Source organism: Podarcis vaucheri, assembly GCF_965113315.1.
Source record: "Podarcis vaucheri genome assembly, chromosome: 10".
NCBI lineage: Eukaryota > Metazoa > Chordata > Lepidosauria > Squamata > Lacertidae > Podarcis > Podarcis vaucheri.
Genome location: NC_138748.1, coordinates 75289193 through 75316401, shown reverse-complemented (window position 1 = coordinate 75316401; position 27209 = coordinate 75289193). Strand labels below are relative to the sequence as shown.

The window sequence follows — 27209 nt, the reverse complement described above, 5'->3', positions numbered from 1 at the left end:
TTTGTCTGGCAGGGCAAGAAGCCCAGAATAAAATTTAAGATATTAACTGATGCAAAGGAAAGAGGTGGATTTGCCCTGCCAGACTTTAAACTTTACTATGAATCAGCAGCTTTTTGCTGGTTGAAAGAATGGCTGCTTCTTGAAAATACAGACATTTTGGATCCAGAAGGCTTTAACAACGTATTTGGATGGCATGCATATTTATGGTATGATAAGGTCAAAGCACATAAAGCATTCAAAAATCGTATTGTCAGGAGAGCATTGTTTAATGTTTGGATAAGATACAAGGATTTATTGGAAAATAAAACCCCAAGGTGGTTGTCACTGATGGAAGCGAAAGCTCTGAAAAGGCTCAATATGGAGGCCAAATGGCCGAAATATTGGGAAATTTTGGAACAAGAAGGAGATAGACTGAAACTGCAGAGTTTTGAGAAATTAAAAAACAAAGTGTGAGACTGGCTTCATTATTATCAGATAATGGAGGCATATAATTTGGATAAGAAAATTGGCTTCCAGGTGGAAAAATCAAAATTAGAAACAGAACTGTTAGAACCCAAAACTAAGATTTTGTCAAAGATGTATAACTTGCTGTTGAAATGGAATACTCAGGATGAAACGGTGAAATCTGCTATGATTAAGTGGGCACAAGATGTTGGACATAATATTATGTTTGCTGACTGGGAACAGTTATGGACCACAGGTATGAAGTTTACGACATGTAATGCCCTAAGAGAGAATATTATGAAAATGATATACAGGTGGTACATTACCCCAGTCAAGCTTGCAAAAATTTATCATTTGCCCAATAATAAATGCTGGAAATGTAAAGAAACTGAAGGTACATTCTTTCACCTTTGGTGGACGTGCCCAAGGATTAAGGCCTTCTGGGAAATGATATTTAATAAATTGAAAAAGGTATTTAAATATACCTTCTTGAAGAAACCAGAGGCCTTTCTTCTGGGCATTGTTGGCCAATTGGTGTCAAAGAAGGACAGAACTTTTTTTATGTACGCTACAACAGCAGCAAGAATACTCATTGCAAAGTATTGGAAGACACAAGAACTACCCACTTTGGAAGAATAGCAGATGAAGGTGATGGACTATATGGAACTGGCAGAAATGCATTCTTATGTTTCTCCCCTGTGTGTGTCCGTTGATGTATATTGAGGTGTCCACTCTTACTGAAGCTCTTTCCACATTCCATACATTTAAATGTTTTCTCCCCTGTGTGAATCCGTTGATGTGTCTTAAGGTTTCCATTTCGACTGAAGCTCTTTCCGCACTCAATGCATTTAAATGGTTTCACCCTGTGTGAGCCAGTTGATGTCTTCTAAGGCTTGCATTGAAACGGAAGCTCTTTCCACATTCCATGCATTAAATGGATTCTCCCCTTTGTGAGTCTGCTGGTGTAATTTAAGGTCTCCTTTTTGACTGAAGCTCTTCCCGCATGCCATACATTCATATGGTTTTCCCCTGCCTGTGTGAGTCCGTTGATGTGATCTAAGGCCTGCATTGAAACTGAAGCTCTTTCCACACTCAATACATTGAAATGGTTTCTCCCCTGTGTGAATCCGTTGATGTCTTCTAAGGTATCCACTATCACTAAAGCTCTTTCCGCACTCCCTACATTTAAAAGGTTTCTCCCCTGTATGAGACCGTTGATGATTTCTAAGGGGTGCACTCCGACTGAAGCTCTTTCCACACTCCATACATTTATATGGTTTTTCACTCATGTGAGTCCGTTGATGTATTCTAAGTCCATCACTCTGACTGAAGCTCTTTCCACACTCCATACATTTATATGGTTTCTCCCCTGTGTGAGTCTGGTAATGTCTATTGAGGTGGCCACTCTGACTGAAGCTCTTTCCACACTCCATACATTTATATGGTTTCTCCCCTGTGTGAGTCTGGTGATGTTTATTGAGGTGTGCACTCTGACTGAAGCTCTTTCCACACTCTATACATTGAAATGGTTTTTCACCCGTGTGAGTCTGTTGATGTGAACTTAAGTGTCCACTCCGACAGAAGCTTTTTCCACACTCCATACATTGAAATGGTTTCTCCCCTGTGTGAATCCGCTGATGTTTTCTAAGGTCTCCACTCTGACTGAAGCTCTTTCCGCACTCTATACATTTATATGGTTTCTCCCCTGTGTGAGACCGTTGATGTTTTCTAAGGTCTCCACTATCACTGAAGCTCTTTCCGCACTCTATACATTTATATGGTTTCTCCCCTGTGTGAGTCCGTTGGTGCATATTGCACTGCCCACTCTGAATGAAGCTCTTTCCACACTCCATACATTTATATGGTTTTTCACCAGTGTGACTTCGCTGGTGTAATTTAAGTTCTGCATTCCGCCTGAAGCTCTTCCCACACTCCATGCATTTAAAAGGTTTTTCACCCGTGTGAATCCGTAGGTGTGAACTTAACTGTCCACTCCGACAGAAGCTTTTTCCACACTCCATACATTTATATGGTTTCTCCCCTGTGTGAATCCGTTGATGATTTCTAAATTCTCCACTCCAACTAAAGCTCTTTCCGCACTCTATACATTGATATGGTTTCTCCCCTGTGTGAATCCGCTGATGTTTTCTAAGGTCTCTACTATCACTAAAGCTCTTTCCGCACTCTATACATTTATATGGTTTCTCCCCTGTGTGAGTCCGTAGATGTGAACTTAAGTGTCCATTCTGACGGAAACTTTTCCCACACTCCATGCATTTAAATGGTTTTTCCCCTGTGTGAGTCCGCTGATGTATATTGAGGAATCCTCTCTGACTGAAGTTCTTCCACACTCCCTGCATTGTAATCCTTTCTTGTAAATGTAAATCCACTGATGTGTTCTAAGTTTTCCACTATCAGCGAAACGTTTCCGAAACACCATACTTTTAAATGGTTTCTCCTCTCGGAATCATTGATGTGAGCTATGTGTCCTCATTCAATGAAGCATATCCCACATTTCACACATTTTAATTTCTATTCCTCATGAAACGAAAGGTGCCCCATTCCTTGGAATTCTGAATGTCTTCTCCATCACCTTCTGCAGAGTGGGAGGAAAGGAAATCCTGTTTGGGTTTCAAGGAAGAGAACAAAGGGAAAGAGAGCACATCAAGCTCCATTAGCCCATTCTCTTATTTCAACATCTCCTACATTCTCCACTGTCCTACCCATGTTCCCAATTTTTTGGAAATGAAAAAGCAATGTCATCAAATGATAGTAATGCATCACCACCTTTCATAATCCTCAATCATTGCTAATAAAGCAGCATCATCTTGGAATACAGCCTTTTCAAATCAATTGTTTCATCACAGGAAAGGCAGCTGCTCTCTGTCCGTGAACAGGCCCTCTCTTTCTCTGGTTCATCATTCCTTTGGACATTCCCCATCCTCTTCATGATAATCCTCCATCCACCTCTAGATCTTCATGAATCACCTGCACAGTCCCATTGGCCTCAGGAGGTCCATGTGGACCATTATGTGAGGCCCAGGTCTATGTCTTTTCCAGGGACTGTGGTCTGGGTCAGTCAGAGAACTAGTGACAAGGCTTGGTGCTTGGGGTCAGCTGAATGGGTGCTCAGGGAAGTTCCTGTTCTTGGAGATGGACCTCCATCTACATGCCTCAGATTGCATGGCGAGAGCAGGAGAAGCAGAAGAAAAGCAGCTGGCACATCAGAATCCCAGACCCCCACTGTTCCTTATAATAATGATGGGCTGCCTAATCTCGAGCTCATCCTAAATTGACACTGAAAAAGCTGCATATTAAAGGCAAATGGATAACTGTACTAGTGAAAACTTCAGCCTTGAATATGTCGTGTTGAATTATTGATGGCCTGAAGTTGTGTTATTTCTAGAGACATGAATTCATTCCGCTTCTGTCTCAAATATAGCTATTATATGATGTCATGGGGTGTCATGGGAGCGGTAGTACCTTTGGTGGTCCCCACCCTGCACTCAGCTCTCACCTGTGCCTTCCAGAAGCTGTCAGGATGAATCAGGGGCCACAATCCCAGGAATGGCTTCAACCGGCTGGCAAAACCAGGTGAGGATAGCTGATGGGTCTCAAATCCTTGGGGGGCTGGGCAATTCTGCTGCACCTGAAGTCAAGCCCTGGTGGATGGAGAGGAGGAGAACAACCGTGAATCCCACAGTCTAGAAGGCAGATTCTGCCCATCCTGCAGAGGAAAGTGAAGGGCAGATGGGGCACGTCAACCAGGGAAGCCCATCGAGAAGGAAAGCTCTGGTCCTAAACCTTCACTGCCTCATGAGATATGTTCAGGAGAAGAAAAGGCTATGGAGGGAAACCCACACAAATCCAGAGTGGAGTCTCTAAGACGGTTGGATGGTGTCCTGCACACCTTCTTCATTCAACTCCTGCAGCCAAGCTGGTGCCAAACATACTGCTCTGCTTTCCTTGGGACCATATCAGCCGGGCTGAGAAGAGGGTCTTCTTGTCTAGGCAGCCCAGGACCCCCAAACCCACTGCCCAGGCTGGCAGTGCTACAAACACAGCAGTTTCAAGGGGGGAGATGGGCTCAGAGCTGTGTATCAAGGTCTCCCTGATGTGGAACAAGGGAAACAGAAACAAAATTTACATCGTAAACGTAAAGGTAAAGAGACCACTGACTATTAGGTCCAGTCGTGGCCAACTGTGGGGTTGCGGCGCTCATCTCGCTTTATTGGCCGAGGGAGCCGGTGTGCAGCTTCCGGGTCATGTGGCCAGCATGAGTGAGCCGCTTCTGGCGAACCAGAGCAGTGCATGAAAATGCCATTTACCTTCCCGCCAGAGTGGTACCTATTTATCTACCTGCACTTTGACGTGCTTTCGAACTGCTAGGTTGGCAGTAGCAGGGACCGAGCAATGGGAGCTCAACGCATCACGGGAATTCGAACCGCCGACCTTCTGATTGGCAAGTCCTACGCTCTGTGGTTTAGCCCACAGCGCCACCCAGATCCCATATTTACAACATACGGCACTGTAAAAGTATTCAAAATATTTGTTTTTCGAAGAAAAGACCACAGTGTATCAGGTGGGCCCTTGAAAGCTAATAAACGTATTGTGGCTGGAAGTTTTGGGGGTGCAGGACCAGGAAAGCTCCTGCTACCATGATCTTTCCAACTGGGATTCAGGCCTCATCATGGGACTGAAATTGCCCTGGTTGTGCTGGTTGATGATCTCCAACGGGCCAGATGCTGAGGGGGAAGCTCTTTCCTGGTTCTGCTGGATCTTTCAGCGGCTTTGGAGACCTTTGGCCATGGTGTCCTTCTGGACCCTCTAGGGGAGCTGGGGGCCCTGCTATGCAGTGGTTCCCCTCCTTCCTCCTGGGCCATGTCCAGAGAGTGGTGTTGGGGGGTGAGTGTTCAGACCCCTGGATGCTTACTTGTGGGGTGCCCCAGGACTCCATTCTCTCCCCCATGCTTTTTACTATCTACCGTATTTTTCGCTCCATAGGACGCACTTTTTCCCCTCCAAAAATGAAGGGAAAATGTGTGTGCGTCCTATGGAGCAAATGCAGGATCCTCGGCTTCGCCGTGAGGCGCCTGACCTGGAAGCCGGAGATGGAACAGAAGGGACTCCTTCTGTTCCTTCTCCAGCTTCGCTGAAGGGCGCCACGCCTTCTCCCTCTATGCGCAGCACCTCTCCTGTGAAGGAGAGGCGCTGCGCAGAGAGAGAGAGAGAGAAGGCGCAGCGCCCCTTGAGCAACAAGCCTATCAAGCGAAGCCCAAGGAGGAACAGAAGGGTCTCCTTCTGTTCCTCCTCCCGCTTCGCAGTGACGCGCCTTTCCAGCGAAGCCGGAGGAGGAACAGAAGGGTCTCCTTCTATTCCTTCTCCAGCTTCGCTGAAGGGTGCTGTGCCTTCTCCCTCTCTGCGCAGCACCTTTCCTGTGAAGGAGGGGCGCTGCACAGAAAGGGAGAAGGTGCAGCGCCCCTTGAGCGGCGCGCCTGCCATGCGAAGCCGGAGGAGGAATAGAAGGGTCTCCTTCTGTTCCTTCTCCAGCTTCGCTGAAGGGCGCTGCGCCTTCTCCCTCTCTGCGCAGCACCTTTCCTGTGAAGGAGAGGCGCTGCACAGAGAGGGAGAAGGCGCAGAGCCCCTTGAGCGGCACGCCTGCCATGCGAAGCCTGAGGAGGAACAGAAGGGACTCCTTCTGTTCCTCCTCCCGCTTCGCAGCGTCGTGCCTGTGAAGGAGAGGTGCTGTGCAGAGAGGGAGAAGGCGCAGCGCCCCTTGAGCGGTGCGCCTGTCCAGCGAAGCCCGAGGAGGAACAGAAGGGTCTCCTTCTGTTCCTCCTCCCGCTTCGCAGTGACGCGCCTTTCCAGCAAAGCCGGAGGAGGAACAGAAGGGTCTCCTTCTGTTCCTTCTCCAGCTTCGCTGAAGGGCGCTGTGCCTTCTCCCTCTCTGCGCAGCGCCTCTCCTTCACAGGAGAGGCGCTGCACAGAGAGAGAGAGAGAGAGAGAGAGAGAGAGAGAGAGAGAGAGAGAGAGAAGGCACAGCGCCCCTTCAGCGACGCGCCTTTCCAGCGAAGCCGGAGGAGGAACAGAAGGGTCTCCTTCTGTTCCTTCTCCAGCTTCGCTGATGGGCGCTGCGCCTTCTCCCTCTCTGCGCAGTGCCTCTCCTGTGAAGGAGAGGCGCTGAGCAGAGAGAGAGAGAGAGAAGGCGCAGCGCCCTTCAGCCGCGCGCCTGTCATGCGAAGCCGGAGGGGACACAGAAGGGTCTCCTGTTCCTTCTCCCGCTTCGCAGTGACGCGCCTTTCCAGCGAAGCCGGAGGAGGAATAGAAGGGTCTCCTTCTGTTCCTTCTCCAGCTTCGCTGAAGGGCGCTGCGCCTTCTCCCTCTCTGCGCAGAGAGAGAAGGCGCAGCGCCCCTTCAGCGACGCGCCTGTCCTGGCTTCTGCTTTAGCCCTGCGCAGCCTCTTCGGGCAGGGGGAACCTTCATCCCGCTGCCCTGAAGAGGCTTGGCGTGGTTATCCCAGAAGCCAGAACAGCCACAAGGTATCCCAGAACCCATATCCCTCTTGTTGTTCTGGCTTCTGGGGTTCAGAATAAGTTTTTCTTGTTTTCTGTCTCCCAAAACTATGTGCGCCCTATGGTCCGGTGTGCCCTATGGAGCGAAAAATACGGTATATGCAGCCACTAGGAGAGATCATCAGGGGGTTTGGGCTGGGTGTTCACCAGTATGTGGATGATGCCCAGCTCTTCCTTTCTTTTAAATTGGAACTAGTGAGGATGGTGAATGCCCTGTGTGTCTGTTTGGAGGTGGTTGGAGGATGGATGGCGGCCAACACATTGAGGTTGAATCCTGACAAGTCAGAAATACTGTCCCTGGGGGAGGGTGGGAGCCTTCCTGGTCCTGATGGGGTAACTGTGCCCCTGAAGGACCAGGTGTGCAGCCTGGGGGTCACCGCCTTCTGGGATCCATTTGTGAACAGAATGTGTGAGTCAACTCTTTTTATACTTTTATAGAAGACTGTGTCGTGTCTTATCTTTTTATGAGGGACTAAAGTGGAAATTACCAAGGAATCTTATTTTAGAGGCTTTAGCGAGCCTGAGCAAAGGCATCCGTTGTAAGTTTAAAAGGGAGAATGTTACTCTGCTAAATTGTACAGGCATAGAAAAGTACGGATCTAAGTACAACGATAATTCCTAACCTATCGGTTCAAGAAAGTTCTGGTAGTTTTAGTCTGCATGATTCAAAGCTGGTGTTTTCTCTAGATCATGGGGAGGCAAACTAAGGCCAGGGGGTATAAATGTGATGATGATGATGATGATGATGATCTTGTGGGGTTTTTTAAAGTTATTTTGGAATTCGTACTGCTATATCAGCTCACAAAATCTTATGGGTGGAGAAAACAGGGTTGCTGTGAAATATAATCCCACCCATGACTTCTCATTTATATGCAGTCTGTGAATTTGGGGAGGTCACACACCTCACCTGTGCTAATACTGGCAGTCTTTGGCCTCCACAGGCACACCCGGTGTGTAGAGCCTCCAGCCACAGGCACTGTCTATCCTGAAAGGGGGTCCTTTGACTGGGAAGATGACACGCAGCGTAAATTAATAATGCAGAGTTTTAAAGAATAAAAGCTTTACTGAATTAAAAGAAGCTTCTTCATAAACCACATGGTTCCAAACAGTTTGACTGAGATTGCACACAGACTCTGCTCACGGCTGAGACAGACAGACTCTTGCTGAAATCTTACAGAGAGCACAAAGTGCAACTGGCTACTACGTCACATGTCAGAATGACTCCACAGTTAGCAGTTAAGCCTGAATAAATTGAGTAGACCCAAATGACTGTGCAGTCCCTGCACTTCCCAGCCTGCTTGGCTGCTTCTGCTCTCATGTGTCTTTGTCACGTGACAAAAGATCCATGCAGTCGCTGTCATCGGATGCTGATGGGTTGTATCTCAGCTTGTCAGTCAATCTGACATTGGCTACAAAGAATAAGAGGAACAGAAATGCTTTTGAGGTGCAACTTCTCTATCAATCCTGAGAGCCATTCCATGGACTCTGCACCCGTTTCTGATGACAGGTGTACATTATCCTCATCTTCAGTGGAAAAGACGCTTAAAGATGGAAGCCTGAGAGAGAGGGAAAGGCTTCTGGCTGCTTCCTGGGTGGGATTGCGGAAACCAAGAGCCGCTTCTTAAACTGACTAATGTGGGGGAGGGAGACAATGCTCCTGAAGGTAGGAGTCTATCAATTAATGAAGATGATCATCCAAATGTCATAGACCAAATGGAGCAAACAGCACGCGGACCTAGTGGTGGGAGGAAAAAATCCTTAAATAAGAGACACGGGGGAATGATTAATGGACTTCAATGTCTGTACACTAATGCGCAAAGCATGGGAAATAAACAAGATGAGCTTGAGCTCTTGGTACAGCAAACTAAATATGACATAATAGGCATCACTGAAACCTGGTGGGATAAGTCCCACGATTGGAATGTAATAATGGGGGGATACAATCTATTTCAGAGAAACAGACCAGACAAGAAAGGAGGAGGAGTGGCGTTATATGTCAGGGATGTGTATACCTGTGAAGAGATCCAAGATTTAGAACCTCAAAGCCAAAGTGAGAGCATTTGGGTCAAAATTAAGGGGGAGAAGAATAACAGAGACCTCATTGTGGGAGTTTACTATAGATCCCCAAGCCAAACGGAGGACATAGATGATGCCTTCCTGGAACAGATGGCCAAGCATGCAAAAGGAAGGGAGATAGTAGTAATGGGGGACTTCAATTACCCGGATATTTGTTGGACGTCAAACTCAGCCAAGAGCATAAGGTCAAACAGATTCCTCACTGGCCTTGCAGACAACTTCATTGTCCAGAAAGTGGGAGAAGCAACAAGAGGAACAGCCATTTTAGATCTGGTCCTAACCAATGTTGATGACCTGGTTAGTGGGGTAGATGTGGAAGGATCATTAGGCGCGAGTGATCATGCTCTTCTGAAGTTTACTATACAGCGGAAAGGAGCAGCCAAGCATACTAGGACTCAATTTCTTGACTTTAAGAAAGCCGACTTCATAAAACTTAGGGAAGTGCTGGGTGAGATCCCATGGACAGCAATACTTAAAGGAAAGGGAGTTCATGATGGCTGGGAGTTTGTTAAGAGGGAGATAGTAAAAGCACAACGACAGGCAATACCAATGAGACGGAAACATGGAAGGTGCCTAAAGAAGCCAGGGTGGCTATCTAAAGAACTTTTAACTGAATTAAGATTAAAAAAGGATGTGTACAAAAAATGGAAAAGGGGGGAAACCACCAAAGAGGAATTCAAACAAATAGCCAGCACGTGTAGACACAAAGTCAGAAAAGCTAAAGCACAGAATGAACTCAGGCTTGCTAGAGAGGTTAAAAGCAACAAAAAAGGCTTTTATGGGTATGTTCGTAGCAAAAGGAAGAACAAAGAAACTGTGGGGTCACTCAGAGGAGAAGATGGTGAAATGCAAACAGGGGACACAGAAAGGGCTGAACTACTCAATGCCTTCTTTGCCTCAGTCTTCTCCGATAAAGAAAACAATGCCCGACCTGAAGAATTTGGAGCAAATGATTCAGCAAAGGAAACACAGCCCAGAATAACTAAGGAGATAGTACAAGAATATTTGGCTAGTTTAGATGTATTCAAGTCTCCAGGGCCAGATGAACTGCATCCAAGAGTATTAAAAGAACTGGCAGATGTGATCTCAGAACCACTGGCAGTCATCTTTGAGAATTCCTGGAGAACAGGCGAAGTCCCGGCAGACTGGAGGAGGGCAAATGTTGTCCCTATTTTCAAAAAGGGGAAAAGAGAGGACCCAAATAATTACCGCCCAGTCAGTCTGACATCAATACCAGGGAAGATTCTGGAGCAGATCATTAAGCAAACAGTCTGTGAGCACCTAGAAAGGAATGCTGTGATCACCAATAGTCAGCATGGATTTCTGAAAAATAAGTCATGTCAGACTAACCTGATCTCGTTTTTTGACAGAATTACAAGCCTGGTAGATGAAGGGAACGCAGTGGATGTAGCCTACCTTGATTTCAGCAAGGCATTTGACAAGGTGCCCCATGATATTCTTGTAAAGAAGCTGGTAAAATGCGGTCTTGACTATGCTACCACTCAGTGGATTTGTAACTGGCTGACTGACCGAACCCAAAGGGTGCTCATCAATGGTTCCTCTTCATCCTGGAGAAGAGTGACTAGTGGGGTGCCACAGGGTTCTGTCTTGGGCCCGGTCTTATTCAACATCTTTATCAACGACTTGGATGATGGACTCAAGGGCATCCTGATCAAATTTGCAGATGACACCAAACTGGGAGGGGTGGCTAACACCCCAGAGGACAGGATCACACTTCAAAACGACCTTGACAGATTAGAGAACTGGGCAAAAACAAACAAGATGAATTTTAACAGGGAGAAATGTAAAGTATTGCACTTGGGCAAAAAAAATGAGAGGCACAAATACAAGATGGGTGACACCTGGCTTGAGAGCAGTACATGTGAAAAGGATCTAGGAGTCTTGGTTGACCACAAACTTGACATGAGCCAACAGTGTGACGCGGCAGCTAAAAAAGCCAATGCAATTCTGGGCTGCATCAATAGGAGTATAGCATCTAGATCAAGGGAAGTAATAGTGCCACTGTATTCTGCTCTGGTCAGACCACACCTGGAGTACTGTGTCCAGTTCTGGGCACCACAATTCAAGAGGGACACTGACAAACTGGAACGTGTCCAGAGGAGGGCAACCAAAATGGTCAAAGGCCTGGAAACGATGCCTTATGAGGAACGGCTAAGGGAGCTGGGCATGTTTAGCCTGCAGAAGAGGAGGTTAAGGGGTGATATGATAGCCATGTTCAAATATATAAAAGGATGTCACATAGAGGAGGGAGAAAGGTTGTTTTCTGCTGCTCCAGAGAAGCGGACACGGAGCAATGGATCCAAACTACAAGAAAGAAGATTCCACCTAAACATTAGGAAGAACTTCCTGACAGTAAGAGCTGTTTGACAGTGGAATTTGCTGCCAAGGAGTGTGGTGGAGTCTCCCACTTTGGAGGTCTTTAAGCAGAGGCTTGACAACCATATGTCAGGAGTGCTCTGATGGTGTTTCCTGCTTGGCAGGGGGTTGGACTCGATGGCCCTTGTGGTCTCTTCCAACTCTATGATTCTATGATTCTATGATTCTGAGAAGGCCTCTCCCCTCCTCTCTTGTCACGGCTAAAAATTGGCCACTGTTTCTTTAATGCTTAAAAAGCTGCGGGTTGTATATACAGAGTGAGAAATGTTAGTTTGGTGTTGGGTTGGTTGGTTGGTGAAAGCTGGCAGTGTTGATGTGTGTACAGTTGGTCAGTCGCTTTTGCAGAAAGACTTTTGAGAATACAGTGGTACCTCGGGTTAAGTACTTAATTCGTTCCAGAGTTCCATTCGTAACCTGAAACTGTTCTTAACCTGAAGCACCACTTTAGCTAATGGGGCCTCCTGCTGCCGCTGCACCACCACCACAATATTACTGTTCTCATCCTGAAGCAAAGTTCTTAACCTGAGGTATTATTTCTCAGTTATCGGAGTCTGTAACCTGAAGCGTCTGTAACCCGAGGTACCACTGTAAAAGCAGAAAGCACTCTGCAAGGATGCTCTTCTCGTGGACTCTTTCCTGCTGACAAGGGCCCAAGGACCAGGCTGAGGCGACCAAGGGAGGCCAGAACCTTCTCTTTTCTTTTCACAAATACTGACATCTCTTCCTCTGGACTTCCTCTCCTCTCCAGGGGACCAAGGAATGGACTGGGCAGAATCGCTGTGTCTGGACAGGGCAGGGGCTTATGGGGCAGGAAGAGGATGGAGATTGCGGGAAGCAACGGTGGGGGGGGCAGGACCCCCCACTTTCCAGGGATCCCTCTCTGGTCGCCTTGAGGGGGGGGGTCGATTACTGGGCGGGAGAGAGAGGCCAAGGCTGTTCCACCAGAGATCCCCCGCAGCTGCCACAATGGAGACGCGATATCTCCCCCCCCCGCCGCCAATGCTGCCCTTCCCTGCCCCAGGGATGCTCCTCTCCCTCCCTCCCCCCATTTCCTTGACCCCTCCCTCTCTCCCGCAGTCTCCCCTGCATCCAGAGGCTCCCTTGGCTCTGCTCGCCCCACACCCTGAGCCCCCATCTCTCCAGCCGGAGGCGCCCCCCCCAAGAGAAGCAGGGGAGGGACAGGGGGGTCTCTATCCAGGCGTCTCTCGCGCTGCTTAACCCTTTCATGGGCCGCTTTTCTCCGCGCAGAGCCAGGGGAGACGGGTGAGTGGTCCGCCCTGCGAGGAAAGCCCCTGGGGGCGCTTGGGGGAGCTGGAGGGGGTCTCTGGGTCCTTTCCCCCCTCTCCGCCACCCCCCCGCGACCCCTTTACCTCTTTCTCCTCGCTCCCGATTCTCCTTTCATGCAACATCCACGGGGGGGGGGGTCCCCTGCCTCCTCCCTCCCCTTTCCGAAAGCGCCCCCCCCCCCAGAGCTACGGGGCAGAGCAGCAATCCGGAGTGGAAGCTCCACTTCCGGGAGAAGCAGAAAGGTTGGGAGGGGGGCTCCCCGCCCCACATTTCTGGAGCAGAAACCGGATTGGAGGAGGAGGAGGAGGAGGAGCAATGTATTGGGGGTGTGATTTGGGATTGTGTGGGCGGGATGAGAGAAGGATGTGCCGGGAGGGGAGGGAAAGTGTTGAGCGGGTGGGGGGGAGAAGGAGGAGTAGAAACCCCCCCCCCGGTCTTCCTTCTGGGGATCAGGAGAGGGGGGAGGGGCTGATCCCGACAATCCAACAGCGAAGTCACAAAATGAGTTCTGCATGGAAATCAGATCAGACTCCGAGTTCGTCTTTTGGCAACATGACAGGTCTGTCTGTCCGTCGGGATGCCTGAGGATTCCTGCTCGCTGCCTTTTCCCGGCCAGCCTGAGAGATCACTGAAAAGGGAGGATTTCTTGACTCCAGAATCCATCATCGCGGACCCTTTTCATTCAGACCCAGAGATCTGCTCTTTGGACCAGTCTGCTTGTATCATGTGGATCATCAATGGATTATATGGATCATCCATGATGTCATACCCATCTCACGGAGGGGGGGGGGGCCTCAGGATGAATCTCCTGCCACGTGACTGGGGGAGTCTGGGGGCTGACGGGGGTCAGACAGGGCTGCTGTTTTGCTCTCCTTACTATTTCAGCTCAGGTTTTACTGAAATGGGTGGATTCATTGAGGAAACGGGGCTACGTTGCAAAGAGGCCAATGTGTATACTTTGTTACCACCCAGTGAGTTGTGTTGCAAAGGCCATTTGCAGAAAGGCTCCTATTGTATCACCTGCGGCTACATGCCGGAGTTTGGGTCTTTTTGTGGAAATGTGTCTCTATAAATGCACTTATCCCCGTGCATTTATAATGGCAAGACATTAAATCCCATGAGATGTGCAAACTGGCTGCTTTTGGAAGCACCACTCTGCAGCCCTGCCTGATGCATGCTTACTTAGGAGTAACCCCTACGCCGTTCCATCTGATGCACGCTTACTCAGAAGTAAGTCCCCATAGTCGCCTTTGGCTGGACTTGACCATACAGGGGTCCTTTACCTTGGGTAACAGGGGCCAGGAGGGGCCAGGCCCAGCCCCCGCTGGCTGGTCACATCTTCCACGCCAAGAAACTGGGCAGAGCCTTTAGGAGCCTCTGGCTGAACCTGCTGCTCTTCTCCCTGGCACCGCCATCTCCACGCAGGTGCCCCCGAGGCAGGTTGGCCTGCAGTTCCCCTCAGTGCCAGCCAGCACGATGCCTGCACTCAGAACACCTGGAGGGCACGGGCTGAAGTCTGGGAGCCCTCGGTGCCAATGCGCAGCTGCTTTGCGTTTCCTTCGCCTGGCGGACATCCACACAGCACCCTACAGGGGGGGGTCTCCTGTTCAGATGCCCCCCCCCGGGGAAGAGTCTTTGGCCACAGGAAAGTGTGCCAGGAGGGGCCACTGAGAGGGTAGTACAGCACAGCCAGTGGGGAGAGGGCCTTCCTTGGGTGGGGTGGGGGGAGCTTGGATGGCCCCCTGCCTGTGATGCTTAGCTGAGATTCCTGCTATGCTGGGGGTTCAACTAGATGACTCAGGAGGGCCCTCCCTACTTTACAGTTAGAAGCCCCCGCACTGCCCCCTCCACACCACCCAGATGGGACTCTCTTGTCCAGCCCCACAAGGCCATTCCTCTGTCTGGACGGGGAGGGGGAGATCAGGTTCGCCAGCACTGCAGCCCCTAACTTTCAAGCTGGGGCAGAGATGCAGATGCTCCAGGGTCTGGGCTGGCCACAGGCACCCATGGGCGTGGAGGTTGAGCCTTTCTTTGGGGGGGGGGGAGTTACAGAAAAATCTAGGTGCGAGGCTGCTCAGTCCCCCAGCTCGTCGGGCTGAGCCCTTCGGGTCCCTGTGGAATAAAGGAAGGAGTCCAGCCAACCAGAGCAAATAAAGAGAGATTGCAAGGAGCTCCAAAGGGACTTCTCCAAACGGGCTGAATGGGCCGAACATACAGTTCATTGTCAATGAAATTAAAGTGATGCATGTTGGGACAAAAAAACCCCTATGCCCGTTAATATAATGTACAGGCTCATGGGTCTGAATTGGATTTCTCTGTGTGCTCTGGGCCACCTCATGAGAAGAGAAGACTCCCTGGAAAAGACCCTGATGTTGGGAAAGATGGAGGGCACAAGGAGAAGGGGACGACAGAGAATGAGATGGTTGGATGGTGTTCTTGAGGCTAGCGGCATGTCCATGGGGTCACGAAGAGTCGGATACAACTAAACGACTAAACAACAACAACAAGTGTGCTCTGGGAGACCTGGGGAGAGGGGAGCTGGTCACAGAAGGAGGGGGAGTCTCCCTGGATGCTTCAGCAGCCGGCCTCCTCTGGGTCTCCTGACCCCCTCCTCTCCCCTCTCTGAGCCTAAACTGCTCTCTGCCCCAGCCTCTTCCTGCTCACCAAACCCTGTTTCCTCCTCAGCTTGCAAAACCTCCCCTCCCGTTCTGCTCCCTTTCCTCCCTCTATCTGCTCATCGCCATCCCCCCACAAATCCCCAGGATCTAAGCCTTCTTCCCTTGTAGGTCCCCCAACTGGTGCCTCCCCCCCCCCGCACCCAGCTGTTCCATGACAGCAAAAGCAGAAACAACAGTAAAATCAGTATGATAGCAATATGATCTGTGGGCCTCTGGTAGGAAAACTCTCTTGCAGCATGTCTGAATAAAAACTTCTGGGACTATGGAAAAATACTACCTTCCCCAAACCCCAGAATAAGGAGGAGCTCTGGGGTTGCCCCATGGGATTCCAGAGTGAAGATGGGCCCATCAGGACACTTCCCTGGTCCCTGCAGCCCCTCCGTTCCCCTCTTGCAATTAGGCTTGGGGGGAAATCACCCATTAACTTACAGTATTATCAGTTTTCTTCAGAATGCTTAGGAGGTAGGGATGAGGTTTGGGTGAAGAAGCAGTGCTTGGAGATGATGCGGTGGGGGGATGACAGAGTTTGGTGCAAAAACCGTCTTGCATGCTTGAGTAGAGCAACTCCAGGGTATGAGCCAAGTAGCAGCAGGATAGGGGCCACGTGCAGAGCAAGTCCCACACTGAGGTCAAAAACACACACAGAGGCAGCAGGACTTCTTCAGTAATAGTTTACTGAGCAAATCCAGTTTCAGCAATAGAAAAATACAGCACACAGGATATCCAAGTCAGGCACACAAACCGGCAGAAGGGAGCAAGGGAGGAAAGAGGTTGGAAGGACACAGGGCAATGGAAGTGTGTCTTGCGCTTCCTGTCGTCTGGGAGGGAAGTCTGCAACTCGGCATCTGCAGGGGCTTCACGAAGAAAAGCTTTCTGCCAGCTGCTTCCAGGCAAATGAGCATCCCAGAAAAACACACTGTGATCTGTGGTGTGTTGCCATATCCATTGTTTTTGAAAGGTTATCACGATATGGTCTAGAAACTGGTACAGGATGAGATCAATATATGCCCAGCCCTAATCCTCACTCACCACCAGAAATCCAGATTCACCAACTCCACCTCACTATCAAAAGGTACCTTACATCTAAAATTATACTCACTAGTGTGAGATGTTACCTTCATTATTTCATGACTATACAATTTTACATATGAACACCAGAACTTCAAATACATGACATGCTTTTAAAATGGATTTTCTGCTGAGTTGAGTTAATAATAATAATAATAATAATAATAATAATAATAATAATAATAATAATATTCATTGCTGTGAAGAAGGGTAAACTCTGAAAGGAACACTTTCCTCACTCCATACATCTAAATGGGTTCTCCCCTCTGAGAGTCCTTAGATGTTCCTTAAACACTCCATTATAACTAAAGCACTTTCTGCAATCTTTCCCTTTAAACAGCTTCTCCTCTTTGAGGGTTGATGGGTTTGTAGGGTGTCAACTGTTAAAGTTCTCCCTGTCCATGAGTCTGTTGATGTAGGACTTCCACTAGGACTGAACCTCTGTCTACTTGACATTTATATGGTTTCTCTCATGTGGGAGTTTGTTGATGTAAATCAAGGGTTCCACTCGGACTGAAGCTCCTTCCAAACTCCATACATTTAAATGGTTTCTCCCCTGTGTGAGTCAGATGATGTCTTCTAAGGCTTGCATTGAAACTGAAGCTCTTTGTATTGATGGAAGAGATTCATAAAGACCAAGCGGGCTTTCTCCCGGGAAGACACTTGTCTGATAATTTGAGGAACATAATTGATATTTTGGAAAAACTAGAAGTGAATATAAACACTAAAGCAGTTCTGATATTTGTGGATGCGGAGAAAGCTTTTGACAATATCTCTTGGAGTTTCATGAAGAAGAACCTACAGGGGATGGGGGTAGGCCAAGGTTTTGAAAATGGTATAGGTACAATATACTCTGAACAAAAGGCTAAATTAATTGTAAATAATGTTGTGACGGAAGAATTTAAGATAGAAAAAGGGACACGACAGGGGTGCCCAATCTCCCCACTGCTTTTCATATCGGTCCTGGAGGTTCTGCTGAATATGATTAGAAGGGACCGGTTGGTTAAAGGTATACAGGTCGGAGCCAAACAGTACAAACTGAGAGCATTAGTATTGACGTTACAGGAGCCAGAATCTAGTACTAAAAGGGTTTTAGAATTAATTCAAGAATTTGGTCAAGTGGCAGGATTTAAACTGAACAAGCTAAAAACTAAGGTTTTAGAGAAAAATTGAACACCGATTGAAAGAGAGAGGTTTCAGAATGAGACAGGCCTGACTGTGGTTAAGAAAGTGAAATACTTGGGGATTAATATGACAGCCAAAAATGGGAACTTATTTAAAGATAATTATGAAACATGTTGGAAAGAAGTGAAAAAAGATTTAGAAATTTGAAGCTTTCACTGTTGCGTCGTATTGCTGTGATAAAAATGAATGTATTGCCTAGAATGTTGTTTTTGTTTCAGACATTGCAAACTGTGGACGAGATGGACTGTTTCAAGAAGTGGCAGAGAGATATCTCTAGATTTGTCTGGCAGGGCAAGAAGCCCAGAATAAAATTTAAGACATTAACTGATTTAAAGGAAAGGGTTGGATTTGCCCTGCCAGACTTTAAACTTTACTATGAATCAGCAGCTTTTTGCTGGTTGAAAGAATGGCTGCTTCTTGAAAATACAGACATTTTGGATCTAGAAGGATTTAACAATGTTATTTGGATGCATGCATATTTATGGTATGATAAGGTAAAAGCACATAAAGCATTCAAAAATCATATTGTCAGGAGAGCATTGTTTAATGTTTGGATAAGATACAAGGATTTATTGGAAAATAAAACCCCAAGGTGGTTGTCACCAATGGAAGCGAAAGCTCTGAAAAGGCTTAATATGGAGGCCAAATGGCCAAAATATTGGGAAATTTTGGAACAATATGGAGATAGACTGAAACTGCAGAGTTTTGAGAAATTAAAAAACAAAGTGCGAGACTGGCTTCATTATTATCAGATAATGGAGGCATATAATTTGGATAAGAAAATTGGCTTCCAGGTGGAAAAATAAAAATTAGAAACAGAACTGTTAGAACCCAAAACTAAGATTTTGTCAAAGATGTAGAACTTGCTGTTGAAATGGAATACTCAGGATGAAATGGTGAAATCTGCTATGATTAAATGGGCACAAGATGTTGGACATAATATTATGTTTGCTGACTGGGAACAGTTATGGACCACAGGTATGAAGTTTACGGCATGTAATGCCCTAAGAGAGAATATTATGAAAATGAAATACAGGTGGTACATGACCCCAGTCAAGCTTGCAAAAAATTATCATTTGCCGAACAATAAATGCTGGAAATGTAAAGAAACTGAAGGTACATTCTTTCACCTTTGGTGGACATGCCCAAGGATTAAGGGCTTCTCGGAAATGATATATAATGAACTGAAAAAGGTATTTAAATATACCTTCTTGAAGAAACCAGAGGCCTTTCTTCTGGGCATTGTCGGCCAATTGGTGTCAAAGAAGGACAGAACTTTTTTTATGTACGCTACAACAGCAGCAAGAATACTCATTGCAAAGTATTGGAAGACACAAGATCTACCCACCTTGGAAGAATGGCAGATGAAGGTGATGGACTATATGGAACTGGCAGAAATGACTAGCAGAATCCGAGACCAGGGAGAAGAGTCGGTGGAAGAAGATTGGAAGAAATTTAAAGACTATCTACAGAAATATTGTAAAATTAATGAATGATAGAATGATGTTGGATAGCAATTAAGGGTTCCCAGCTGTAATGCTTTAAGAGAATATGAAAAAAGGGTAATAATTGGGTTAAAATCTAATGGTAAGGATTTGCTGAACCAATGAATTGAAGCGGAATACAAAAAAAGGAGGTATGAGGAGGTCCGGGAAATAAGCTAAAGGAAAATAAGTAATAGAAAATAGGTGTGCTTTTAACTGTTTTTATTTTGTATTTTTCTTTTTCATTTTTACTGTAATATTTCAAAAATCTTAATAAATATTAAATATATAAAAAAAGAAAAGAAACTGAAGCTCTTTCCGCATTCCATGCATTCTTATGGTTTCTCCCCTGTCTGAATCCGTTGATATGTCTTAAGGTTTCCATTTCGACTGAAGCTCTTTCCGCACTCAATGCATTTAAATGGTTTCACCCTTTATGAGTCCGTTGATGTTTCCTAAGGTTTCCAATCTGAATGAAGCTCTTTCCACAGTCCACACATTTATATGGTTTCTCCCCTGTGTAAATCCGTTGATGTGTTTTAAGGTCTCCATTCTGACTGAAGCTCTTTCCGCACTCAATGCATTTAAATGGTTTTCCCCCTGTGTGAGCCAGTTGATGTCTTCTAAGGCTTGCATTGAAACGGAAGCTCTTTCCACATTCCATGCATTAAATGGATTCTCCCCTTTGTGAGTCTGCTGGTGTAATTTAAGGTCTCCTTTTTGACTGAAGCTGTTCCCGCATGCCATATATTCATATGGTTTTCCCCTGCCTGTGTGAGTCCGTTGATGATATCTAAGGACTCCACTATGACTGAAGCTCTTTCCACACTCCATGCATTTATATGGTTTCTCCCCTGTGTGAATCCGTTGATGTTTTCTAAGGTTTCCACTATCACTAAAGCTGTTTCCGCACTCCCTACATTTAAAAGGTTTCTCCCCTGTATGAGTCCGTTGATGATTTCTAAGATGCCCACTCTGACTGTAGCTCTTTCCACACTCCATACATTTATATGGTTTTTCACCCGTGTGAGTCCGTTGATGTATTCTAAGTCTATCACTCTGACTGAAGCTCTTTCCACACTCCATACATTGAAATGGTTTCTCCCCTGTGTGAGTCTGGTGATGTTTATTGAGGTGTCCACTCTGACTGAAGCTCTTTCCACACTCTATACATTTAAATGGTTTCTCCCCTGTGTGAGTCTGGTGATGTTTATTGAGGTGTCCACTCCGACTGAAGCTCTTTCCACACTCCATACATTGAAATGGTTTTTCACCCGTGTGAGTCCGTTGATGTGAACTTAAGTGTCCCCTCCGACAGAAGCTTTTTCCACACTCCATACATTGAAATGGTTTCTCGCCTGTGTGAATCCGTTGATGTTTTCTAAGGTCTCCACTCTGACTGAAGCTCTTTCCGCACTCTATACATTTATATGGTTTCTCCCCTGTGTGAGACCGTTGATGTTTTCTAAGGTCTCCACTATCACTGAAGCTCTTTCCGCACTCTATACATTTATATGGTTTCTCCCCTGTGTGAGTCCGTTGATGCATATTGCACTGCCCACTCTGAATGAAGCTCTTTCCACACTCCATACATTTATATGGTTTTTCACCAGTGTGACTTCGCTGGTGTAATTTAAGTTCTGCATTCCGCCTGAAGTTCTTCCCACACTCCATGCATTTAAAAGGTTTTTCACCCGTGTGAATCCGTAGGTGTGAACTTAACTGTCCACTCTGACAGAAGCTTTTTCCACACTCCATACATTGAAATGGTTTCTCCCCTGTGTGAGTCCGTTGATGATTTCTAAGGTCTCCACTCAGCCTGAAGCTCTTTCCGCACTCTATACATTTATATGGTTTCTCCCCTGTGTGAATCCGTTGATGTTTTCTAAGGTCTCTACTATCACTAAAGCTCTTTCCGCACTCTATACATTTATATGGTTTCTCCCCTGTGTGAGTCCGTAGATGTGAACTTAAGTGTCCACTCTGACGGAAGCTTTTCCCGCACTCCATGCATTTAAATGGTTTTTCCTCTGTGTGAGTCCGGTGATGTATATTGGGGAATCCTCTCTGACTGAAGTTCTTCCACACTCCCTGCATTGTAATCCTTTCTTGTCCATGTAAATCCGCTGATGTGTTCTAAGTTTTCTACTATCAGTGAAACTTTCCCCACACTCCATACCTTTAAATGGTTTCTCCTCTCGGAATCATTGATGTGAGCTATGTGTCCTCATTCAATGAAGCATATCCCACATTTCACACATTTTAATTTCTATTCCTCATGAAACGAAAGGTGCCCCATTCCTTGGAATTCTGAATGTTTTCTCCATCACCTTTTTCAGACTGGGAGGAAAGGAAATCCTGTTTGGGTTTCAAGGAAGAGAACAAAGGGAAAGAGAACACATGAAGCTCCATTAGCCCCTTCTCTTATTTCAACATCTCCTACATTCTCCACTGTCCTACCCATGTTCCCAATTTTTTGGAAATGAAAAAGCAATGTCATCAAATGAGAGTAATGCATCACCACCTTTCATAATCCTCAATCATCGTTAATAAAGCAGCATGATCTTGGAATACAGCCTTTTCAAATCAATTGTTTCCTTACAGGAAAGGCAGCTGCTCTCTGTCCATGAACAGGCCCTTTCTTTCTCCTGTCCATTGTTCCTTTGGACATTCCCCATCCTCTACATCATAAACCTGCATCCACCTCTAGATCTTTATGAATCACATGCGCAGTCTCATTGGCCAAAAGAGGTCCATGTGGAACATTTTGGGAGGCCCAGGTCTACATCTTCCCCAGGGACTGCGGTCTGGGTCAGTCAGAGAACTAGTGACAAGGCTTGGTGCTTGGGGTCAGCTGAATGGGTGCTCAGGGAAGCTCCTGTTCTTGGAGATGGACCTCCAGCTACATGCCTCACATTGCATGGAGAGAGCATGAGAAGCAGAAGAAAAGCAGCTGGCACATCGGAACCCCAGACCCCCACTTTTCCTTATAATAATGATGGGCTGCCTGATCTTGAGCCCATCCTAAAGTGACACTGAAAAAGCTGCATATTAAAGGCAAATGGATAACTGTACTAGTGAAAACTTCAACCTTGAATATGTCGTGTTGAATTATTGATGGCCTGAAGTTGTGTTATTTCTAGAGACATGAATTCATTCCGCTTCTGTCTCAAACATAGCTATTATCTGATGTCATGAGGTGTCATGGGAGCGGTAGTACCTTTGGTGGTCCCCACCCTGCACTCAGCTCTCACCTGTGCCTTCCAGAAGCTGTCAGGATGAATCAGGGGCCACAATCCCAGGAATGGCTTCAACCGGCTGGCAAAACCAGGTGAGGATAGCTGATGGGTCTCAAATCTTTGGGGGACTGGGGAATTCTGCTGCACCTGAAGTCAAGCCCTGGTGGATGGAGAGGAGGAGAAGAACAGTGAATCCCACAGTCTAGAAGGCAGATTCTTCCCGTGCGGAAGAGGAAAGTGAATGGCAGATGGGATCGTCAACGGGGGAAGGAAGCCCATCGAGAAGGAAAACTCTGGTCCTAAACCTTCACTGCCTCGTGAGTTATGTTCAAGAGAAGAAAAGGCTATGGAGGGAAACCCACACAAATCCAGAGTGGACTCTCTAAGACGGTTGGATGGTGTCCTGCACACCTTCTTCATTCAACTCCTGCAGCCAAGCTGGTGCCAAACATACTGCTCTGCTTTCCTTGGGACCATATCAGCCGGGCTGAGAAGAGGGTCTTCTTGTCTAGGCAGCCCAGGACCCCCAAACACCCTGCCCAGGCTGGCAGTGCTACAAACACAGCAGTTTCAAGGGGGGAGATGGGCTCAGAGCTGTGTATCAAAGTCTCTCCGATGTGGAACAAGGGAAACAGAAACAAAATTTACATCATAAAGGTAAAGGTAAAGAGACCACTAACTATTAGGTCCAGTCGTGGCCGACTGTGGAGTTGCGGCGCTCATCTCGCTTTATTGACCGAGGGAGCCAGCGGCATACACCTTCCGAGTCATGTGGCCAGCATGAGTGAGCCGCTTCTGGCGAACCAGAGCAGCGCATGGAAACGCCGTTTACCTTCCTGCCGGAGTGGTACCTATTTATCTACCTGCACTTTGACGTGCTTTCGAACTGCTAGGTGCGCAGGAGCAGGGACCGAGCAATGGGAGCTCACTGCATCACGGGGATTCGAACCGCCGACCTTCTGATGGGCAAGTCCTACGCTCTGTGGTTTAACCCACAGAGCCACCCGGATCACATATTTGCATCATACGGCACTGTAAAAGTATTCAATATTTGTTTTTCGAAGAAAAGACCACAATGTATCATGTGGGCCCTTGAAAGCTAATGAAAGTCTTGTGGCGGGAGCTTTTGGGGGTGCAGGACCAGGAAAGCTCCTGCCGCCATGATCCTTCCAATGGGGATTCACGCCTCATCGTGGGACTGAAATTGCCCTGGTTGTGCTGCTTGATGATCTCCAACGGGCCAGAGGCTGAGGGGGAAGCTGTTTCCTGGTTCTGCTGGTTCTCTCAGCGGCTTTGGAGACCTTTGGCCATGGTGTCCTTCTGGACCCTCTAGGGGAGCTGGGGGCCCTGCTATGCAGTGGTTCCCCTCCTTCCTCCTGGGCCATGTCCAGAAAGTGGTGTTGGGGGATGAGTGTTCAGACCCCTGGATGCTTACTTATGGGGTGACTCAGGACTCCATTCTCTCCCCCATGCTTTTTACTATCTATATGCAGCCACTGGGAGAGATCATCAGGGGGTTTGGGCTGGGTGTTCACCAGTATGTGGATGATGCCCAGCTCTTCCTTTCTTTTAAATTGGAACTAGTGAAGATGGTGAATGCCCTGTGTGTCTGTTTGGAGGTGGTTGGAGGATGGATGGCGGCTAACACATTGAGGTTGAATCCTGACAAGTCAGAAATACTGTCCCTGGGGGAGGGTGGGAGCCTTCCTGGTCCTGATGGGGTAACTGTGCCCCTGAAGGACCAGGTGTGCAGCCTGGGGGTCACTGCCTTCTGGGATCCATTTGTGAACAGAATGTGTGAGTCAACTCTTTTTATACTTTTATAGAAGATTGTGTCATGTCTTATCTTTTTATGAGGGAGTAAAGGGGAAATTACCAAGGAAACTTATTTTAGAGGCTTTAGCGAGCCTGAGCAAATGCATCCGCTGTAAGTTGAAAAGGGAGAATGTTACTCTGCTAAATTGTACAACTTGTTAACACAAGTTGGAAAGGATATAATCAAACAAAATATCCTCTCCTGCATTCCTGAACATTCCCAGTGTCATGGTTGCATTTTTCAGGCATAGAAAAATACGGATCAAAGTACAGTGATAATTCCTAACCTATCGGTTCAAGAAGGTTCTGGTAGTTTTACTCTGTATGATTCAAAGCTGGTGTTTTCTCTAGATCAGGGGTCTGCAACCTTTAAGACAAAAAGAGCCACTTGGACCCGTTTCCGAAGAAAAAACAACAACTGGGAGCTGCAAAACCATTGCGACATTTAAAACAAATATATATCCGGAGCCACGATCTGATAGCGGGCGGGAAGGTGACGTCGGGACGGTGCGTGACTAACGCATGCACCGCCCCCCTGCGACGTCACAGCCAGTACAGCGCCCGCCACAGTGAGGAGTGTCGGGGCGCACAATGCGCCTCCTCCCCTCGCTAGTATCCGTCCCGGAGCCGCGGCAAAGGTGTAAAAGAGCCACATGCGGCTCCGGAGCCGCGGGTTGCAGACCCCTGCTCTAGATCATGGGGAGGCAAACTAAGGCCTGGGGGTATAAATGTGATTGATGATGATGATGATGATCATGTGGGGTTTTTTAAAGTTATTTTGGAATTCGTACTGCTATATCAGCTCACAAAATCTTATGGGTGGAGAAAATCACAGGGTTGCTGTAAAATATACTCCCACCCACGACTTCTCATTCATATACAATCTGTAAATTTGGGGAGGTCACACACCTCACCTGTGCTAATACTGGCAGTCTTTGGCCTCCACAGGCACACCCGGTGTGTAGAGCCTCCAGCCACAGGCACTGTCTATCCTGAAAAGGGGTCCTTTACTGGGAAGATGACATGCAGCGTAAATTAATAATGCAGAGTTTTAAAGAATAAAAGCTTTACTGAATTAAAAGAAGCTTCTTCATAAACAACATGGTTCCAAACAGTTTGACTGAGATTGCATGCAGACTCTGCTCACGGCTGAGACAGACAGACTCTTGCTGAAATCTTACAGAGAGCACAAAGTGCAACTGGCTACTACGTCACATGTCAGAATGACTCCACAGTTAGCAGTGAAGCCTGAATAAATTGAGGAGGCCCAAATGACTGTGCAGTCCCTGCACTTCCCAGCCTGCTTGGCTGCTTCTGCTCTCATGTGTCTTTGTCACGTGACAAAAGATTCATGCAGTCGCTGTCATCGGATGATGATGGGTTGTATCTCAGCTTGTCAGTCACTCTGACATTGGCTACAAAGAATAAGAGGAACAGAAATGCTTTTGAGGTGCAACTTCTGTATCAATCCTGAGAGCCATTCCATGGACTCTGCACCCCTGTTTCTGATGACCAAGAAAGGACAATTAAAGATGGAAGCCTGAGAGAGAGGAAAAGGTTTCTGGCTGCTTCCTGGGTGGGATTGCGGAAACCAAGAGCCGCTTCTGAGAAGGCCTCTCCCCTCCCCTCATGTCACGGCTAAAAATTGGCCGCTGTTTCTTTAATGCTTAAAAAGCTGCGGGTTGTATATATAGAGTGAGAAATGTTAGTTTGGTGTTGGGTTGGTTGGTTGGTGAAAGCTGGCAGTGTTGATGTGTGTACAGTTGGTCAGTCGCTTTTGCAAAAAGACTTTTGAGAATACAGTGGTACCTCGGGTTAAGTACTTAATTCATTCCAGAGTTCCATTCATAACCTGAAACTGTTCTTAACCTGAAGCACCACTTTAGCTAATGGGGCCTCCTGCTGCTGCTGCACCACCACCACAATATTTCTGTTTTCATCCTGAAGCAAAGTTCTTAACCTGAGGTATTATTTCTCAGTTATCGGAGTCTGTAACCTGAAGCGTCTGTAACCTGAAGCGTCTGTAACCCGAGGTACCACTGTAAAAGCAGAAAGTACTCTGCAAGGATGCTCTTCTCGTGGACTCTTTCCTGCTGACAAGGGCCCAAGGACCAGGCTGAGGTGACCAAGGGAGGCCAGAACCTTCTCTTTTCTTTTCACAAATACTGACATCTCTTCCTCTGGACTTCCTCTCCTCTCCAGGGGACCAAGGAATGGACTGGGCAGAATCGCTGTGTCTGGACAGGGCAGGGGCTTATGGGGCAGGAAGAGGATGGAGATTGCGGGAAGGAAGGGTGGGGGGCAGGACCCCCCACTTTCCAGGGATCCCTCTCTGCTCGCCTTGAGGGGGGGGGTCGCTTACTGGGCGGGAGAGAGAGGCCAAGGCTGTTCCACCAGAGATCCCCCGCAGCTGCCACAATGGAGACGCGATATCTCCCCCCCCCGCCGCCAATGCTGCCCTTCCCTGCCCCAGGGATGCTCCTCTCCCTCCCTCCCCCCATTTCCTTGACCCCTCCCTCTCTCCCGCAGTCTCCCCTGCATCCAGAGGCTCCCTTGGCTCTGCTCGCCCCACACCCTGAGCCCCCATCTCTCCAGCCGGAGGCGCCCCCCCCAAGAGAAGCAGGGGAGGGACAGGGGGGTCTCTATCCAGGCGTCTCTCGCGCCCCTTAACCCTTTCATGGGCCGCTTTTCTCCGCGCAGAGCCAGGGGAGACGGGTGAGTGGTCCGCCCTGCGAGGAAAGCCCCTGGGGGCGCTTGGGGGAGCTGGAGGGGGTCTCTGGGTCCTTTCCCCCCTCTCCGCCACCCCCCCCGCGACCCCTTTACCTCTTTCTCCTCGCTCCCGATTCTCCTTTCATGCAACATCCACGGGGGGGGGGTCCCCTGCCTCCTCCCTCCCCTTTCCGAAAGCGCCCCCCCCCCCCCAGAGCTACGGGGCAGAGCAGCAATCCGGAGTGGAAGCTCCAC

General features: G+C 47.7%; 2 protein-coding genes across 4 annotated transcripts; both read right to left on the bottom strand.

Moving 5' to 3' along the window:
• Positions 1 to 1125: 1125 nt before the first annotated feature.
• LOC309541326 (uncharacterized protein) lies at positions 1126 to 27209 on the bottom strand. 3 transcript variants are annotated; one of them, XM_082239088.1, is made up of 4 exons: positions 12860 to 13142; positions 7924 to 8020; positions 3962 to 4106; positions 1126 to 3065 (listed from the first exon to the last, which is right to left on the bottom strand). In XM_082239088.1, exon 4 carries the CDS (start codon positions 2802 to 2804, stop codon positions 1293 to 1295), a length of 1512 nt encoding a protein of 503 aa, XP_082095214.1. In that variant the 5' UTR covers positions 2805 to 3065; positions 3962 to 4106; positions 7924 to 8020; positions 12860 to 13142; the 3' UTR covers positions 1126 to 1292. The 3 variants fall into 3 exon arrangements, with proteins under 3 accessions (XP_082095214.1, XP_082095215.1, XP_082095213.1); XM_082239089.1 differs by lacking the exons at positions 7924 to 8020; positions 12860 to 13142 and adding an exon at positions 27069 to 27209; XM_082239087.1 differs by lacking the exon at positions 7924 to 8020 and having other exon boundaries at positions 12860 to 13141.
• LOC309541311 (uncharacterized protein) lies at positions 18804 to 25241 on the bottom strand. The gene is made up of 3 exons (XM_082239042.1): positions 25160 to 25241; positions 22446 to 22590; positions 18804 to 21549 (listed from the first exon to the last, which is right to left on the bottom strand). Exon 3 carries the CDS (start codon positions 21286 to 21288, stop codon positions 19609 to 19611), a length of 1680 nt encoding a protein of 559 aa, XP_082095168.1. The 5' UTR covers positions 21289 to 21549; positions 22446 to 22590; positions 25160 to 25241; the 3' UTR covers positions 18804 to 19608.